Raw genomic sequence first — 17,058 nt, 5'->3', positions numbered from 1 at the left:
GAGGGGAATGGGTCCAAGGAGCAATTACAGGATTTCAGTTTGAGACAGAGATTGAGGACCAGGGATTCAGATACGCGCTCAAAGGTGGTCCAGGATCTGTCAGCTGGGATAGGGTTGGAGACCATTAGGGTGGGAGTGGAATCGATGGGCACTAGGGAGTTGTAAGAGACTGAAGGAGGGAAAGAGCATCTCAAGGAAGAAACCTTATCGTTGAAGAATTTTGCTAGAACATCGTCTGAGGGAGAGGAGGGGAGCACGGTGGGGTCTCTTTTGGAAGTTAGGGAGCGCCAGATGTTGAATAGAGTACTGCTTTGAACATAAGAGAAAAATTGAAAAGATTATTGGATAAAACTGAAAGAAGTAAAGAGAGAATAAGGCTGACAAAGAGTCAGGTAGAACAAATGTCTAAAAATGGTTTTTAGCACTGGCCAGTGTGATGAATACTATGCGCTGTTCCAACACTCATAGTGAGCGTTGGAGCAGCGCAAAGCATTTAGCACGCCAGCCAACACTAAAAACCATTTTTGTGGTTTTGTAAAAGGGGGTGGATATAGAAAGGTGACAATACTTTTTTCAGCTATATCAATGAATAGAGAAAGGCTTGAAACAGAAATTAAGACTGAAAGATTCTGTGGACCACTATGGAGAGTGATGAGAAAAAATCATACTTAACTAATACTACCTGCAGGTGCAACGTTCTGTTCTTGAGCTGATTCAGACTATCCTCAAGATTGCTGGCATCATAACTTTTGGATCTACCAAAGTGCCTTCAGGGGCTCAACATTTAATGAGTTGGGCCTTTGTGCAGAGTGGGAGTCTTTGAGCCCTGAAGATAGGCTGGCTCCACTGAGTGTAGGAAGCAGTTTTGTTGGCTTCTGCGCTGTCTGCGAAGGGGCAGGAAAAGTAGTCAGCCTCATCAAGCAGGGATCCAGTGCATGGAATGCCCCATTGACCCCCAAGTTGGCCAGGGGAGAGGACATCAGGAATCAAGGTTTGACACTGCAACAACTCCTGGAGCTGTTGAGTTGGATCAGCATGGCACTGCCCTCGGTGGATTTTAGAAATCAACAGTAGTTGACTGTGACACCATAAAGGAAGCTATCAAGATGTTGGGTTGGACTTGTCCCTATATTAAACTGTGAAGGTATTTCTGGAGAAGTCTGGTAATATTCAGGTCCAGGTGGAAGTACAGGATGTTTAGATCTACCCTGTTAGGAACCTTTGTCCTGGAAATGGATTGAAATGTGGGGTTATGTAATTACTTCATATATATGTATAAACAATTTCTGGGTTCTAATGTTTATATTTTTTTCTGATTTTTTTCCTTTGATGACCTCAAGGCACTGTAAGAACATTTTTGGAATTCCATCCAAGGGTCTTGGCAATGGAGTCATGTGTTAAAATTTCTTGTTATACGTATGTCATGTAAAATTTAATGGTGGTGATTTGCTATTTCTTGAACCCAAGCAATTGTTGAAATTTTTGGTGCCTTGTGAGGGAGGTCCGACTGTGATTGTAGTTCCCTTTAGTTAGTACATAATCTTGCTGTCACTGTATAGGAGTCATCTGCATTGTAGTTATATAGAGAACTAGCTGATGCCCCGGCGTTGCACGGGTATTTAATTATAGCAATAACACTGTAAATGGATTCAAATAAAGATACTTTATAGTGGTGAATGAAAGTATTTTTTTACAGCTTAATAAAAAGTACAATATTCAAATAATAATGTGAAATATTTGACAAAATGAATACAATACAACTAACGCAAAACGTGATTACAAACAACAATTTTAGTTTCACCTCCTGGAGCAAGAACATATAAATTCTTGGGTGAACCTACCCTTGAGCAAGCAACATAGAGTTGTGGGCCGCGAGACCCCCAGAACATATCAACCCAGGTAGTGAGGGATCAGCATACCAAGTTTCGTCCAAATCGGTGAAGCCGTTTTTGAATTAGTGTGAGAATGGCAGCGTTTTACATATTTTCCATTGACATGAATGGGTGAAATCTGATTTTCTGTTTGTAGCTCCGCCCACGTGTGCAGGTGGGCCGCGAGACCCCCAGAACATATCACCCCAGGTAGTGAGGGATCTGCATACCAAGTTTCGTCCAAATCGGTCAAGCCGTTTTTGAATTACAGTGAGAATGGCAGCTTTTTACATTTTTTCCATTGACATGAATGAGTGAAATCTGATTTTCTGTTTGTAGCTCCGCCCACGTGTGCAGGAGGGCCGCGAGACCCCCAGAACATATCACCCCAGGTAGTGAGGGATCTGCATACCAAGTTTAGTTCAAATCGGTCAAGCCGTTTTTGAATTACTATGAGAATGGCAGCTTTTTACATTTTTTCCATTGACATGAATGGGTGAAATCTGATTTTCTGTTTGTAGCTCCGCCCACGTGTGCAGGTGGGCCGCGAGACCCCCAGAACATATCACCCCAGGTAGTGAGGGATCTGCATACCAAGTTTCGTTCAAATCGGTCCCACAGCTTTTTACATTTTTCCCATTGACTTGAATGGGTGAAATCTGATTTTCTGTTTGTAGCTCCGCCCACGTGTGCAGGTGGGCCGCGAAATCCCCAGAACATATCACCCCAGGTAGTTAGGGATCTGCATACCAAGTTTCGTTCAAATCGGTCCCACAGCTTTTTACATTTTTTCCATTGACGTGAATGGGTGAAATCTGATTTTCTGTTTGTAGCTCCGCCACGTGTGCAGGTGGGCTGCGAGACCCCCAGAACATATCACCCCAGGTAGTGAGGGATCTGCATACCAATTTGCGTTCAAATTGGTCCCACAGCTTTTTACATTTTTTCCATTGACTTGAATGGGTGAAATATGATTTTCTGTTTGTAGGTCCGCCCACGTGTGCAGGTGGGCCGCGAGACCCCCAGAACATATCATCCCAGGTAGTGAGGGATCTGCATAGCAAGTTTCGTTCAAATCGGGCAAGCCGTTTTTGCGTTGGCAGCTTTTTACATTTTTTCCATTGACATGAATGGGTGAAATCTGATTTTCTGTTTGTAGCTTCGCCCACGTGTGCAGGTGGGCCGCAAGACCCCCAGAACATATCACCCCAGGTAGTGAGGGATCTGCATACCAAGTTTCGTTCAAATCGGGCAAGCCGTTTTTGCGTTGGCAGCTTTTTACATTTTTTCCATTGACATGAATGGGTGAAATCTGATTTTCTGTTTGTAGCTCCGCCCACGTGTGCAGGTGGGCCGCGAGACCCCCAGAACATATCATCCCAGGTAGTGAGGGATCTGCATACCAAGTTTCGTTCAAATCGGTCAAGCCGTTTTTGCGTGATCGCGGCACATACACACATACACACATACATACCTCCGATTTTATATATATATATAGATAAAAAAAGAAAAAAAAACAACCTGTTTCCTGCTTGACTCCAGCAACCTTGTGGACTAATGAATGATATTTATTAGTTTGTTATTAAGCAGTTTCCCTGTATATTTATATCTTGTTCTGATTTCTTTTTCAAGTAATGCTTGAATATTATGTTGAATTCTAAAATAAAATAATAAAAAAGAGAGACTTGGATTGTGGACACATGCATGAATCTTACTGATTTTTTGAATGGGTGACTAGAGAATTGGATTGTGGACACAGCAAAACCTTTGACACAGATCTTAATAAATGGCTCATGAACAAAATCAACAAGCTAAAATTGGGACCCAAAGTGCTGACCTGAATCAGAAACTGGTTGACTGATAAAGAGCAGAGGATGGTGCTAAATGGAATTTACTCAGAGGATAGAAAGGTAAATAGTGGAGTGCCTCAGGGATTAGTACTGGGGCTGATTCTATTCAACATATTTGTGAGCAATATTGCTGAAGGATTAGGAGGAAAAGTTTAGGGAGGAGAGCTGCTGCCTATACCTGCTCCCTGTGATCATTGGTAGAAAGAAGAGGAGCCCCAGGAAAAGAGTCATCCTACATAGAAACATGACGGCAGATAAAGTCCAAATGGCCCATCCCGTCTGCCCATCCACAGTAACCATTATATAGAAACATAGAAACATGACGGTGTCTAACATCATCCAAATCACTGCTGCGGTCTCACTCAGAGGAGAGCTACTTCTTGTACCTGCTGTCTGTGAAATCTGGAAGGAAGACGAGCCCTGGGGAGAAAGCTGTCCTGGGCATCTAACATCATCCTTAGGTGCCAGGATGTTGCTATATCATCCAGATCACTGCTGCAGTCTCAGAGGAGAGCTCCTGCTCACTATGATTGTTGGTAGAAGGAAGAGAAGCCCTGGGTGAAAGCCATCCAGGGCATCTGACATCATCCTTACGTACCGTGGCATTGCTATATCATCCAGATTGCTGCTATGGTATGCAGCTTGTGGTCATGTGCCCTTGGGCATACCGGAAGGGTTTGAACAAACGGGAATGCCCCTTTGGTGCCTTTTTGGAGCCAAATGAGGAGCTAGCTTAGGAATATGGTTTTTGTCATCGCTGGACTAATCATACTTTCCCAAGATATTTTTCTTATATAAAAAAAATAGTCTGTATTTATTTGCTATGAGGAAAAGAAAAGGGGTAGTAAAAGGACCTAAAAAAGCGGTGCAAGGGTCTAGGACTCTTTTGCTACAACCAAAGGTTCTCTCACTCTATTATTGCTGCACAATCAACTCCTTTACCTAAAATTGATAGTAGTTTGAACGCTCCTTCCTTAAGTCGTGATTCACTTTCACCACCTAATCCACCCAAAATAACTCCAAGTTCTGCTCCAATGTCTTCTAGTCATTTGTTAGGTGTAGAGATGTCTGGAGATTTTTGTCAACAACTGGAACATGTGAATGTACCTCAAACAGTTGATGCAGCTAATTCTGAGTTATTACAATCATCAGTGCTTTTTTAAAATATATTATTTCTGCTTATTTAATATTACTCATTATATTTACTGCCACTCATTACTGCCCAGAAAATGAATATTTGCTTGTTTCAACTCTTTATTTCTTTATAACAACAGTAACAAAATGACAGTAACATGCATTAATAATAAATATATTTTTGCTCAAATATGATAATTCCTCAGGGCTAAGAAATATGATGAAATCAAAACATTTACCAACCTAAAGATCCTTTTGTCATCTTCATTAAAGCACTTCTCATGATGTTGTTTCATTTGGGCCACCAGGCTGGACTACGTATATAGTTCTCGATGGAGACTGCCCCAGCTTTGTTGGTTGGCTGAGAACTTTTCAGCACCCCCTCGTACAAGACTTCTAAGATGACATCCATAGGATAATATTGCTACATAGGAACTGACTCAGTTAGACTCCTGCCATTCTCTATCTCAGTATCAGACCCTTATTATGTACAGTTTAAAACTATTGCCTTTGCACAGAGGGAGAATTATTTTCTTTTCATTGTGCAGTGTTAACATTACCTTTTAAATGCCAGAAGATTGTCATCTCTGGTGAAACAGTCATCAGCACCTGCTGCAATGAAGTCCCATGTGACCTTGGATAGATGGTCTCTGGCATACTCTTCAAAGTCGGACAGGCATATTAAGGACATCTCAGAACCTAAAAAGGTAGTCCAAAATAGTCCGAGGAAGATGAACAGAGACCTAGTAGAATAAATGGAGCATAAGGGAAACTTTTGTGTGTTGGGATTCAAGGAAGCGGAGGAAGATATTAAGAGGTCAATTTTCAAAGGTTTAGGAGTTCAAATTGGAAGCATTTGTTGTATTGCTTTTTTTCTTAACCATAAAATCAATAAAATGTTATGAACAGAAAAAAAAGAAGCTTAAATTCACTCCATTAAAACCGGATTAGAGCCAAGTTCCTAAATTTAGGATTTTACTGTCTCTCTAAGTCCTAAATTTAAGATCATTAAAAATGGGTAGCTAAGGGGATAATTGTAAGAGGGAGCCATTACTGGAGGAGCTTAGTTCTGATTTTCAGCACCAGGCATCAAATTTAGGTAGGGAAGTAAACCCTAGACAAGTGAGTTTTACTCCCCTACCAGCAGATGGAAGGAACTCTTAGCCTTAGGAATCGGATGAAGCTGAATTATCTGCCTGTTAATGGCTTTAAATCTATTAACTCCTCCCCACCACCCTTTTACAAAATCATAGCACAATTTGTAGCACCAGCCGCGGTGGTAACAGCTCTGACACTCATAGAATCCCTATGAACATCAGAGCTGTTATTGCCGCGGCCAGCGCTAAGAACCACGCTATGGTTTTGTAAAAAAAAAAAAAAAAAAAAAAAGTGGGGGGAATGTTTACCTTGTCCTTTTCCCATGAAGTGCTGTTATTGGGAATAAGCTTCCATTTTCTGTGTGGAGAACTACAAATTACCTTGCTTTTAGGAAGTTGGTTTAAATCAGTTCTCTTTATTTATTACAATTTTAAAAATTTTATGTAACTTTCCTGGTTTATCTCTAGTTTCTTTAGAACCTTGTTGCGCACTCTGAGCTGAGGAGGTATGATGTGGGTTATATGTATTATGTTATTTAGGCTATTGTATTGTTGTGAAAACACAGAGCAGCAAACAGCGCAGACTAATAGATGTAGAAACAAGCAATTTATTAAGGTCTCCTTTTACTAAGGTGCGCTAGACCTTAACGCCAGCATTGAGCTGGCATTAGTTCTAGAAGCGTAGCGCACAGTAAGCGAAGCACGCTAGGGCCTTTTACTAAGTGCGCGCTAGACCTTAACGCCAGCATTGTGCTGGCATTAGTTCTAGAAGCATAGCATACGGTAAGCGTAATGTGCTACGGCCTTTTACTAAGTGCGCGCTAGATTTTAACGCCAGCTTTGAGCTGGCATTAGTTCTAGATGCGTAGCATGTGGTAATTTCCTGCATGTCCTTAGTAAAAGGAGCCCTAAATTTATTAAAAGGGCTGCGCCAGAGGAAAGGCTGTTAAACATAAAATGAAATCAATATATAATCTATAATAATAAAATACTAAGCACGCATGCGCACTCTCGCCACGTGTTCCCTGAGATCTGATCTGTCGGGATGTGGCCGGTAGGAGTGCGCATGCACGCCAGACAAGCCTCCCTGCAAGATGCAGATCAGCATGAAGCTCCGACACCAGAAGCAGTGCCACTGCCCACCCGCTGCTGCCCCCTCCATCAGCTCGTAGGGCAGCTCCAGCTCCACCAGTCCCTGGTGATCCGTGTAGCCGTCCGCCTCGCACAGTCCGTCCATGGATGGCTTGGTTCTCTGCCCCCAGCAGCTCAGCGTCGATCGACTGTGCCAGGAGGGCAGCGCCGCGTTCAGGAGCTGCCTTAGGGCGCCCGGCAGCTTCGCCCCTGGGAGGCTGCTGGGCCGGAGCGACATCGGCCAGGTCAGAGCTGCCGGGCGGGATCTGGGGACCGCTCGGAGGTCCGGACGCTCATCCTCAGCTCCCTGCCGGCCGGTGATAGGTGTATGTGAGGGAAGATCCTGAATGGCAGCTCCGGGTAGCTCTCACGCTCTCGCGGCTGCCAACGCTGGAGGGAGCTTTGTTGTTAAGACCTGGCTTCTTCGGGCAGCAGCAGCATTTAAAATTCGCTGCTGTTGCCGGCTTCAGGCCTTCCTCTCTGGCGGGTCCTGCCTACTTCCTGTTTTCATGAAGACAGGAACCGCCAGAGAGGAAGACCTGAAGCCGGCAACAGCAATTAATTGTGAATGCTGCTGCTGCTGCTGCCCAATGAAGTTCAAGGAGGAGAGGGAGCAGAGGGGGAGAGAATGGTAGGGCAAGGAGTTAAGGAGGAAGGTATGCCAGACCAGGGGGAAAGGAAGGAGTATATGCCATATGGAACAGAGAGAGAGAGAGGGCAGACACTGGATGGAAAGAGGGCAGTGAATGGAAGGGGCAAGACAGAGGGTGAACAGTAGATAAAAGGGGTAGAGAGAGGGAGACAGACACTGAATGGAAGTGTGGGGAAGAGGAGGTACAGCTGCTGAATGGACAGGGGGAGCAGACGTTGGAAAGAAGTGGGGAGGAGAAAGAAAAAAGGGCACATGTGAGGGAAGAGGATAGAGTTAGAAATAAAGATAGACAGACAGGGGGCCAGGGAGAAACACAGACAGAAAGAATGACAGACAGCGTCCAAGGAGAGAGAGACAGATAAAAAACAAACCAGACAGACAGACATCTACTCTAGCACCCGTTAATGTAACGGCCTAACACACACAGAACCCCCCCACCCCACACACACACACACACATACAGCAAGCAAAGAGACAAACACCAAAACAAACACAGACAGAGATCACAGGGAAGTGGTGGGGGGGGAGGAAAATGATGCACAGGGAAGTGGGGTGGGAGAGAAATGCTGCAGCACAGGGAAATGGAGGGGGAGGGAATGCTGATGTAGCTACTGCACAGGGAAGTGGAGGGGGAGAGAGATGCTGCTGCATAGGGGGCAGGGAGAGAGACAGATAGTGGGAGGGAGGGAGACAGAAAGAAAAGAAGAAAGAGACAGGGGCAGGGAGAGAGACAGAAAGAAAGAAAGACAGACAAACATATATTCTAGCACCCGTAATGTAACGGGCTTAAAGACTAGTATATGAATAATCAAAATATATAATCATAATATAGACATGCTAATCAAATACTTGCAAATGATATGCTTTAAATATACAAATAAAATCAAAACATGTATTAGCCCAAAGGTAAAACACTGAGAGCAGGTCGTGCATAACGTGATCAAATGTCCCGTTGTGAACAGGACTATCCCGTTTTTAGGTATCCTGTCCCATTGTCCCAAGCACAGCTTCGGGATGTCGAAATGTCCTGTTTTCAGAAAGAGAGCAACCCACCTACCATGTTTCCCCGAAAATAAGACCTACCCCTAAAACAAGCCCTAGCATGATTTGGGGGGTAAGTCTTAATATAAGCCCTACCCCCAAAAAATAAGCCCTAGTCACCGGCAGCAGCGCTTCCCCCTGCTGACCCTTCTATCTCTCCCCCCTGCCAACTGCGAGACCGAAATACATTGTAACAAACGGCAACGTCAGCAGCAATCTAGACAGGCATGCTGCCTTCTCTCACCGGGGTGTTCCGTGTTTCCGCGGGAGAAGCGAAGCAGCCTGTCTAAATCGCTGCCGATGTTGCTGTTTGTTACAAGGTATTTCGGTCTTGCGGTTGGTGGGTGAGAGATGGAAGGGTCAGCGGGGTGGGGGAGGGGGGAAGGAGGGAGGTGCATGTCCCATTTTGAGGAAAAAATAAATGGTCATGTTAGTCATGCAATCATGATTAAAACTACATTCAAAAGTGAGCTAACGGATCCAATGATGCAAATGAAATACATGCAAATGAGATAAAAGGCTGTGTTAACAAAAAGAGTAAGGCATGAAATCAAAATGAATGTACATTGAAACTAATGAAATATGCAATGACAGAAATAATTCAGAGTGAGCATTTCATTTGTGAGCAGTGTAATCAAAACAAGAATATATGCTGAACTTCATATAAGCGAATATAAGTACCAGAGAAACTAATCAGGACACATACCTGTAGGGGGATAATACTAAATCTTCCCCTACAAACCAAAATTAATCCAAAGGAACTTAAAAAATATAAATGAACAGCTCAACAAGAGCTGCAAATATAAAACAAGGATCTCAGCAATACAGCTGCTAGGAGTTTAAAAAGGTATAAGAACAGCAGTTTCAGTATAGAGCAGTGGTCTCAAACTCATGGTCCGGGGGCCACATGCGGCCCACAAGATACTATTTTGAGGCCCTCGGTATGTTTATCATAATCACAAAAGTAAAATAAAACAGTTTCTTGATCATATGTCTCTTTAGCTATAAATGGCAATATTATTATTAAGACTTAGCCAAAAGGAAAGATTTAGAAACTATAAAGAGTTTTACCTCATTCAAAATTGTCGTTTCTTTAATAAGACATTAACTATTTTTTTCTGAGGCCTTCCAAATACCGACAAATCCAAAATGTGGCCCTGCAAAGGGTTTGAGTTTGAGACCACTGGTATAGAGCAACAGCATTTCTACTCCACAGGTGCAATGCCTGGAAGAAGCGATATTGTAGAGGTTGGGCTGGTATGTATATATGGTAAGGTCCGCAGCCGGTTTGTTTCAGTTTGCTGCTGCTGCTTCGGGAAAGCAGTAGCAGTGGCACAAGATGGAGGATTGATACCAGAGGGGTGCAGGTCCTGACTCCACTGGCTGCATGGTGGGGCTGAACGGCTATGCGGCCTCCTTTTACAAAGGTGCATGGTCCTGCAGTTGCGCAGTTTAGAGGGAGCATTGGTGCATAGGGAGAGGAATGGCCAATAGGAAAAAGGAGGTAATGATGTCCCTAAATAAGACTCTAGTGAGACTTCATTTAGAATATTCTGTACAATTCTGGAGACTGCACTTTCAAAAAGATATATAAAGGATAGTGTCAGTCCAGAGGAAGGCTACTAAAATGGTCAGTGGTCTTTGTCATAAAGTGTATGGGGACAGATTTAAAGATCTCAATATGTATACTTTGGAGAAAAAGTGGGAGAGGAGAGATATAGAAATGTTCAAATACCTAAGAGACATAAGTGCACATAATGTGAGTCTCTTTCATAAGAAAGGAAACACTGGAATGAGAGGGCATAGGATGAGGGTAGAATGGGATAAACTCAGAAGTAATCTCAGAAAATATTTTTTTATGGAAAGAGTGTTGAATGTGTGCCTGGCTGTCTTTTAAGATAATCTTAAGCACCAAAATCTAGATGACAATTATTTGATCAGAGATTGAGTGCCATATTATATTAAATATCAAGGTCATAAGAATGGCCATATAGGTCAGATCAATGGTCCATCTAGCCCAGTTTCCTTGCCCAACAATGGCCAATCCAGGTTACAGTACCTGGCCAAAACCCAAATAATAGCAACATTCCATGTTACTGATCCAGTGCAAGCGGTGGCTTCCCCCATGTCTGTCTCAATAGCAGACTATATACAGACTTTTCCTCCAGAAACTTGTCCAAACCTTTCTTAAACCCAACTACTCTAACTGCTGTAACCACATCCTCTGGCAACGAGTTCCAGGGCATATCTATTCTTTGAGTATTGAATGTTTGGAGCTAGTTACAGTTGTGCTGGCTGAATACTGCTTTCTGATCCTCCTCCCTCTCTCTACACCACTCCACTGGTAACACACAAAAAAATCACCCCTTCTGATCCCCCTCCCTTCCACCATCCCCAACTGAGAGCAAGAAGGGCAGATTGAGCCCACCTCTCACTTCTGCCACCACCATAGGCCCCTCTGGGCCTACCTTGAAAAGTCCTGGTGGTCCAATGGGGTCCTAAGGGCAGGAGTGATGCCCATTTTCTCCTGCTCTTGGCCACTTTGTTGGGTAGTAATATATTACTTTTAATGTAACAAGTATCTGTAATGATTACTTTTGTGAAAATGTAATGAAATAGCTGTAACATTACTTTTTTCAGTAATAAATAATTTAATGGCTTATTATTTTTATATACTAATATTCAAAACAGCTTATGACAAATTCTGTATCAGACATCTTATATAAATTTTTGTTAAGTCTTGAGAATGTGCCATCCACCAGCCAATTGATTCCTGGCTTAGGCCTCTTTTGGCAAATTCATCCTCATCAGACTTGTTGTACTTAAAAATTTCAAAATAATAATTGTGATTATAGGTGTTTATAAAGTGCTTCTAGTGCAATAAAGAACTTTCCAAAATAGTAAAATGACTCAAATATTTTGTAAAAACTTTATAGAAATTTTGTACTTAGCTTTCATGCATGCTGGTTACATGAATCGCTATTAGTAGAATCTTAAGACATCAGGTAGGAACTTGTCTGCTCCGACATGTTTTGCCAAAGGCTGTATCAAAAAGAAGTCCCCCCTTTCAGTGTTGATCCGCTGCATCCAGACCTAACTTCTAACCCTGGGCATTACCAGGAGGCATTGGTAATGCCCAGGGTTCCTCAGCGGATGGCAGTCTGGCAGAGTCAGGATTGTGACCCGCTGGGGTGGCTAAGGATTCCCTTGTCACTGCAGCTGGAGCTGCTAGTGGGATTTCTGTAGCGGCAGGGTCGAGTTTGGTTTCAGTGCTGCGTTTGTTTTCAAATGACAGTTTAGCGATGGCACTTCCCTCAGTTATGGCAGAAGCGAGTCCAGTTTGCCCATAGCCTCAGGCAACCTTCTTCCTGTCTTGGAATGACAGGAACAGGTCTTAAATGTGTCTCCTGCTCCCTCTATGCTTTCTGGCTTGCCGCTGGGGTTGTTTAGATCTGATTTTATGTTTGCCATGTGTAAGGCTTATTTACAGGTGGCTGGAGTCTTGCTTCAGTTCCGGGGGTCACGAGGTCCTCTGGGGTTGTTCCCTTCCACTGCCACTGTCGTTCAGTCTCCTGCTACGGTTGCCTTGGTCCAGCCCCCTCAGCCATCGTCCAAGCGCCTGCGGGTGTCTTAGGACAAAGATTCCTTTTTGGCTGATCCGTTTTCTCTGGATGAGGACTTGGTTCTTGGGGACATACTCCCAGATCTGTTCGGGGATTTGGATGTTCTGGATGGTGATTTTTCCGAGGAGCCAGTTGGAGAGGATGCGTCTGTTGTGCATATTTTTCACCGAGATGAGTTGCAGGAGCTTATATGTCAAGTGCCTTCTATTTTGCACTTTGAAGAGGAAGCTAAGGACATCCCTCATGTGGTGAACTCTCTTCTTAGAGGGATCTGGTCAGCATCCCGCTCTTTCCCTATGCATCAGGATATTCTGGATGTAGTGCATGCTCAGTGGAAAGTTCTGGATGCGCCTTTTCATTTGGCATGGTCCATGGCCAGACTCTACCCCATTCCTGATAATGATGGAGAAATTTTTAAGTCTCCTGTTGTGGATGCGGTGGTCTCGAGTATTGAGCAGAGACATACCGTGCCGGTGGAAGGCGGTTCGGCCCTGAGAGATCCTCAGGACTGGAAGCTCTACTTAAACGCAGTTTTGATGTGGCTGCCCTGGCTCTCCAGGCAATGATTTGTGGCAGTCTGATAGCCCGGGCTTGTTTCCGGTGGTCTGAAAAGTTCTTGACAACGAGTCAACTGACTGGTCCTTAGTGGATCAGGAAGTAGCTGAGAAGGGAGCTTCTTTTCTCTCTGATGCCATGTATGATGTTTTGCATGCCTCAGCCAAGTCAATGGCTCTGGGAGCATTCCATGCTACCGACCCATGTCAGTCTCAACAGCAAATTATGGACTTTTCCTCCAGGAACTTGTCCAAGTCTTTTTTTTAAACCCGCTAGAACTGCTCTTACCACATCCTCTGGCAACACGTTCCAGAGCTTAACTATTCTCTGAGTGAAAAAATATTTCCTCCTATTGGTTTTAAAAGTATTACTCTGTAACTTCATTGAGTGTCCCCCTAGTCTTTGTAAGTCTTGATGCAGTAAAAAATAGATCCACTTGTACCCGTTCTACACTACTCAGGATTTTGTAGACTTTATTCATTTCTCCCCTCAGCTTCCCTTTTCCAAGCTGAACAGCCCTAACTTCTCTAGTCTTTTCTCATATGAAAGGAGTTCTGTCCCCTTTATCATCTTGACCACTCTTCTTTGAACTTTTTCCAGTGCCGCTTGTTGTGTCATAACATTATACGCACTGAGGATTTATTTGTGATGATTGCTTACGCGTTCCTACTGGTTATTGTTTTTTTTTTTGTATTATCATTTCAAGAAAGACATTAGTTAAAGGAAACCTTGGCAGCCTTTTCTTTTGTCTGTGCTGCCAGTGAGAGACAGAACCAGGTGTGGCAGAGCCCAGACCAGACTCACCTGGAGCACTGCCCACATGCATTCAAAATAGCACAAAAAAGCCAATATAAAAAGGTGCAACAACAAGAAAGCTTTTAATTTTCTAGAAACCTGAGTCACAGACTCTGGAAAGGCACAAACAATTGCTGAGTTTTCGTAGCCTTGTCACTTCCACATTAATTTTCTGTATAGGCTTGGCTTACCCTGCTTCAGTAGAGAACAGTTATCCCTGGAGGTTCTTGCACACGTCCCAAACCTTTCCACGGCTCTCTCAATGTACAGCTAGGAAAGGGGAAATCTCTGTCTCCCTGGATGGATGAATAGAAGGAAGGATGGATGGATGCCTGCCTGCCTTCGAGATTTTTCTCTCACAAGGGCACTTCTCACCAATGATTCTCCTCTGTGGCAGATAAAGACTTCCCTGCTGAACCCCGCCCCATGACTCATCAGGGTTACCTTGTTAAGGTAGCTCAGCCCTGAGCTGTAAAGCTGTATGGAGATGGAATGGTAGCATTGGCAGAAGATAACCCCTTACCGTTCCACACCAGAATACTGGCCAACCACACTGCAACCTAGAACAAGAAAGTTAGTTTCTTGCTAAGGTGCTGGAGGGACACTTAAGAGTAACACTGATGACATGAAAAAGTTTAATGAAACAAAATTTAAAAAAATAAAAAAAATCAGTGAAAGAAAGAGGTGGCACAGAGAAGCTGGAAGAGAGACAATCTGTGCACTTTTGTTCCAGATGAAATTGGGAACAGGAGAGGACTTTAATCAGTGCTGTCAGTGACACAATTTCAGTAAAAACGCACTTAGTGCTATTCTATAAACTGTACCTAAAGTTAAGTGGCTGACACTTTTAGCTTGAATGAGAGAGATGCATAGCCAGGACACAACAAGGCACTGAATCCTTTTTATACATTAAAAAAAAAAAAAAACACCTCACACTTTCTGTTTACAGGTACCAAGTAATTCCATTCTGTGCATGTGTGATGTAGGGTATTATATGCTTCTGATGTCCTCTACTTTTTTTTAAACATATTTTTATTGAAAGTGAAAAAGGTCACAACCAGACACAAATGATGAAGGCTATCTACAAAACCGACATTTCAGTATGCATAACCAGATGTAAGATTACATTGCCTGTAGATAAGACAGGAGACAGGGCCTCTCAGGGCTGCCTCATGGTATTAGATGACCTCTAGGCAAACCTTCAGCCTCACACCCCCCATCTCAACAGTCTTTAATTCCACTAGGCTCCCTCCCTGACTGTCAGATTTTCATAATTAACTCATCAATCATGATTATTCCAGCATCACTCATCCCAAAACAATCCTGTAAATGTTGGAATATACATGCAAAATGAAGTTTAATATTTAATAGATATAATGAAAGCAATTTCCAAAAGCTACTTACATGGGCGAATGGCTATTTATCCAGTTACTCGGGCTGTTTGAAAGTTACCTGTGGGTAAGTGCACGCTGCTAGTTCTTTGAATTTGTGTGGCTGCCAGGAGCTGCTATTTTGCTTTGACTCCACAAGAACCTGCTGTTCTAGGCAACCATCTAGTTTGTGTAATGTTTAATCCCGCTGCCCAAAATCAGAGAGCAGTGCAGAAAGCCCATGTTTTGGGCTACTTTCAGTTGCTTATGCTTAAATTCAGCCCTGATAATGCAGCCACACTGTGCCAGGGAGCCCCTCTCCCTTTTCACAACTAGAAACAACTATCACACTCTGATAGCCAACAAACCTAGCAAATCAAACTGCCTGGCAAGACTCACCTCCATGTCATCTGAAAACTGCCGATCCTGGAAGGATCCCTCCAGCTGCATGATGTATAAGCCTGTAGATTGCCTGGGCCAACTTCAGCACATAACTTTTTAACCACAGAACTACATTCTATTTTTCACTTTGAGATGATGGACCAGGAGGGATTAACCCTACAGTGACCGATGTATTCTTTCTTTTGGAATTTTTGCAAGTACAGCAAAGGTCCTTCTCCATTGCACAACTCACCTCAGTGAAAATTACAAAAGTAAAAGGCAATAGTGTGGAATAAATGGTGCTGAGAGAGAACAAGTCAGCATTTGTTCTAAGTATTTAACAATGCATGTCATGTTCACATCTTCTGCCTAGAAACATGAAACATTATGTGCTTTTGACATCAGATATGTCGTTTATAGCAGTGTTTTTCAACCTTTTTTGGGCAAAGGCACACTTGTTTCATGAAAAAAATCACGAGGCACACCACCATTAGAAAATGTTAAAAAATTTAACTCTGTGCCTATATTGACTATATATAAAGTAATTCTCTTGAATAGGAATCAAATAAACACAAAGAAAGTATTTTATAATTACTTTATTATGAAATATTAAGTAAACAGAATAGTGAAAAATTATAAAATACTTTATTCAGTGCGAAACCTGGGCCTGTTTGGCTGAACACAAAGCTGATATTCTGGCTGGAATAGAAGAAAGACACACACGTAGCTCTTCATCAACAGCTCTCAGTCTCTCTCTGTATTTGGTTTTTATAGCATACAAAAATAGACAAATATACCCTCCATCCTTTTTATTAAACCACAATAGCAGTTTTTAGCGCAGGGAGCTGCGCTGAATGCCCAGCGCTGCTCTTGACGCTCATAGGCTCCCTGCGCTAAAAACCACTATTGCGGTTTAGTAAAAGGTGACCATATTGTAAAATATAGACAGCAGATATAAATTCAGAACTGTGCATAGTAAGTGAAGGGAAGTTTTCATCTCTGGAAATTTACCCAGTTAACTATTAAGTTATTTGGGCAAATTCCTTTGAAAACTGTGATAATACTGCCTCCACTTTGCTAAATTTAAAATAAAATCATTTTTCCTACCTTGTCTGGTGATTTCTGGTTGCACTTTCTTCTTCTGACTGTGCATCCAATCTTTCTTCCCTTCTATCAGCCTGTATGCTTTCTCTCCTCATTCCCTCCCCCAACTTTTTCTTCTTCTCTCCCTGACCTTTCTTTCTTTTTTCTGTTTCTCTTCTTTCCTTCTGTTTCCCTGCCTGCCCCCTTTCTTTCTTTCTCCCTGCCGTTCCCTAAGCCACTGCCACTGCCGCTGCCATCGGGGAACAGGACCCACCAATGGATAACAGGCCCCAAAGCCGACGCCGACGCATGCTCTCCCTGACGTCAATTCTGCAATCGGAGAGGAAGTTCCGCCCAGCCAGGCAGTGATTGGCTGGCCCGAGCTTCCTCTCCGACTGCAGAATTGACGTCAGGGAGAAGAAGACTTATCGGCTCGATAGATTAGATCGCCAAGACAAAGTGAGTCCTGGGTGAT

General features: G+C 43.2%; 1 protein-coding gene across 7 annotated transcripts in view; it reads right to left on the bottom strand.

Moving 5' to 3' along the window:
* The window catches only part of LOC117358724 (hydroxyacid oxidase 2-like), a 57,207-nt gene extending 41,537 nt beyond the window's left edge, over positions 1-15,670 (bottom strand). Inside the window, exons 1-2 of one of the 7 annotated variants that reach the window (XM_033940299.1) lie at positions 15,519-15,670; positions 5,416-5,598 (exon numbers count right to left, since the gene is read on the bottom strand). In XM_033940299.1, the coding sequence (XP_033796190.1) occupies positions 5,416-5,598; positions 15,519-15,529 (194 nt within the window). In that variant the 5' untranslated portion in view covers positions 15,530-15,670. Of the gene's footprint in view, positions 1-5,098; positions 5,167-5,415; positions 5,599-13,940; positions 14,116-15,153; positions 15,299-15,518 lie in introns of those variants that run through there. The other 6 variants (XM_033940300.1, XM_033940301.1, XM_033940302.1 and 3 more) reach the window with 6 other exon arrangements.
* Between the last annotated feature and the right edge of the window lie 1,388 nt (positions 15,671-17,058).

Source organism: Geotrypetes seraphini, chromosome 4 (assembly GCF_902459505.1).
Source record: "Geotrypetes seraphini chromosome 4, aGeoSer1.1, whole genome shotgun sequence".
Lineage (NCBI taxonomy): Eukaryota > Metazoa > Chordata > Amphibia > Gymnophiona > Dermophiidae > Geotrypetes > Geotrypetes seraphini.
Note: the sequence above shows the minus strand (reverse complement) of the source record. Positions and strands in the feature narration are given on the sequence as shown.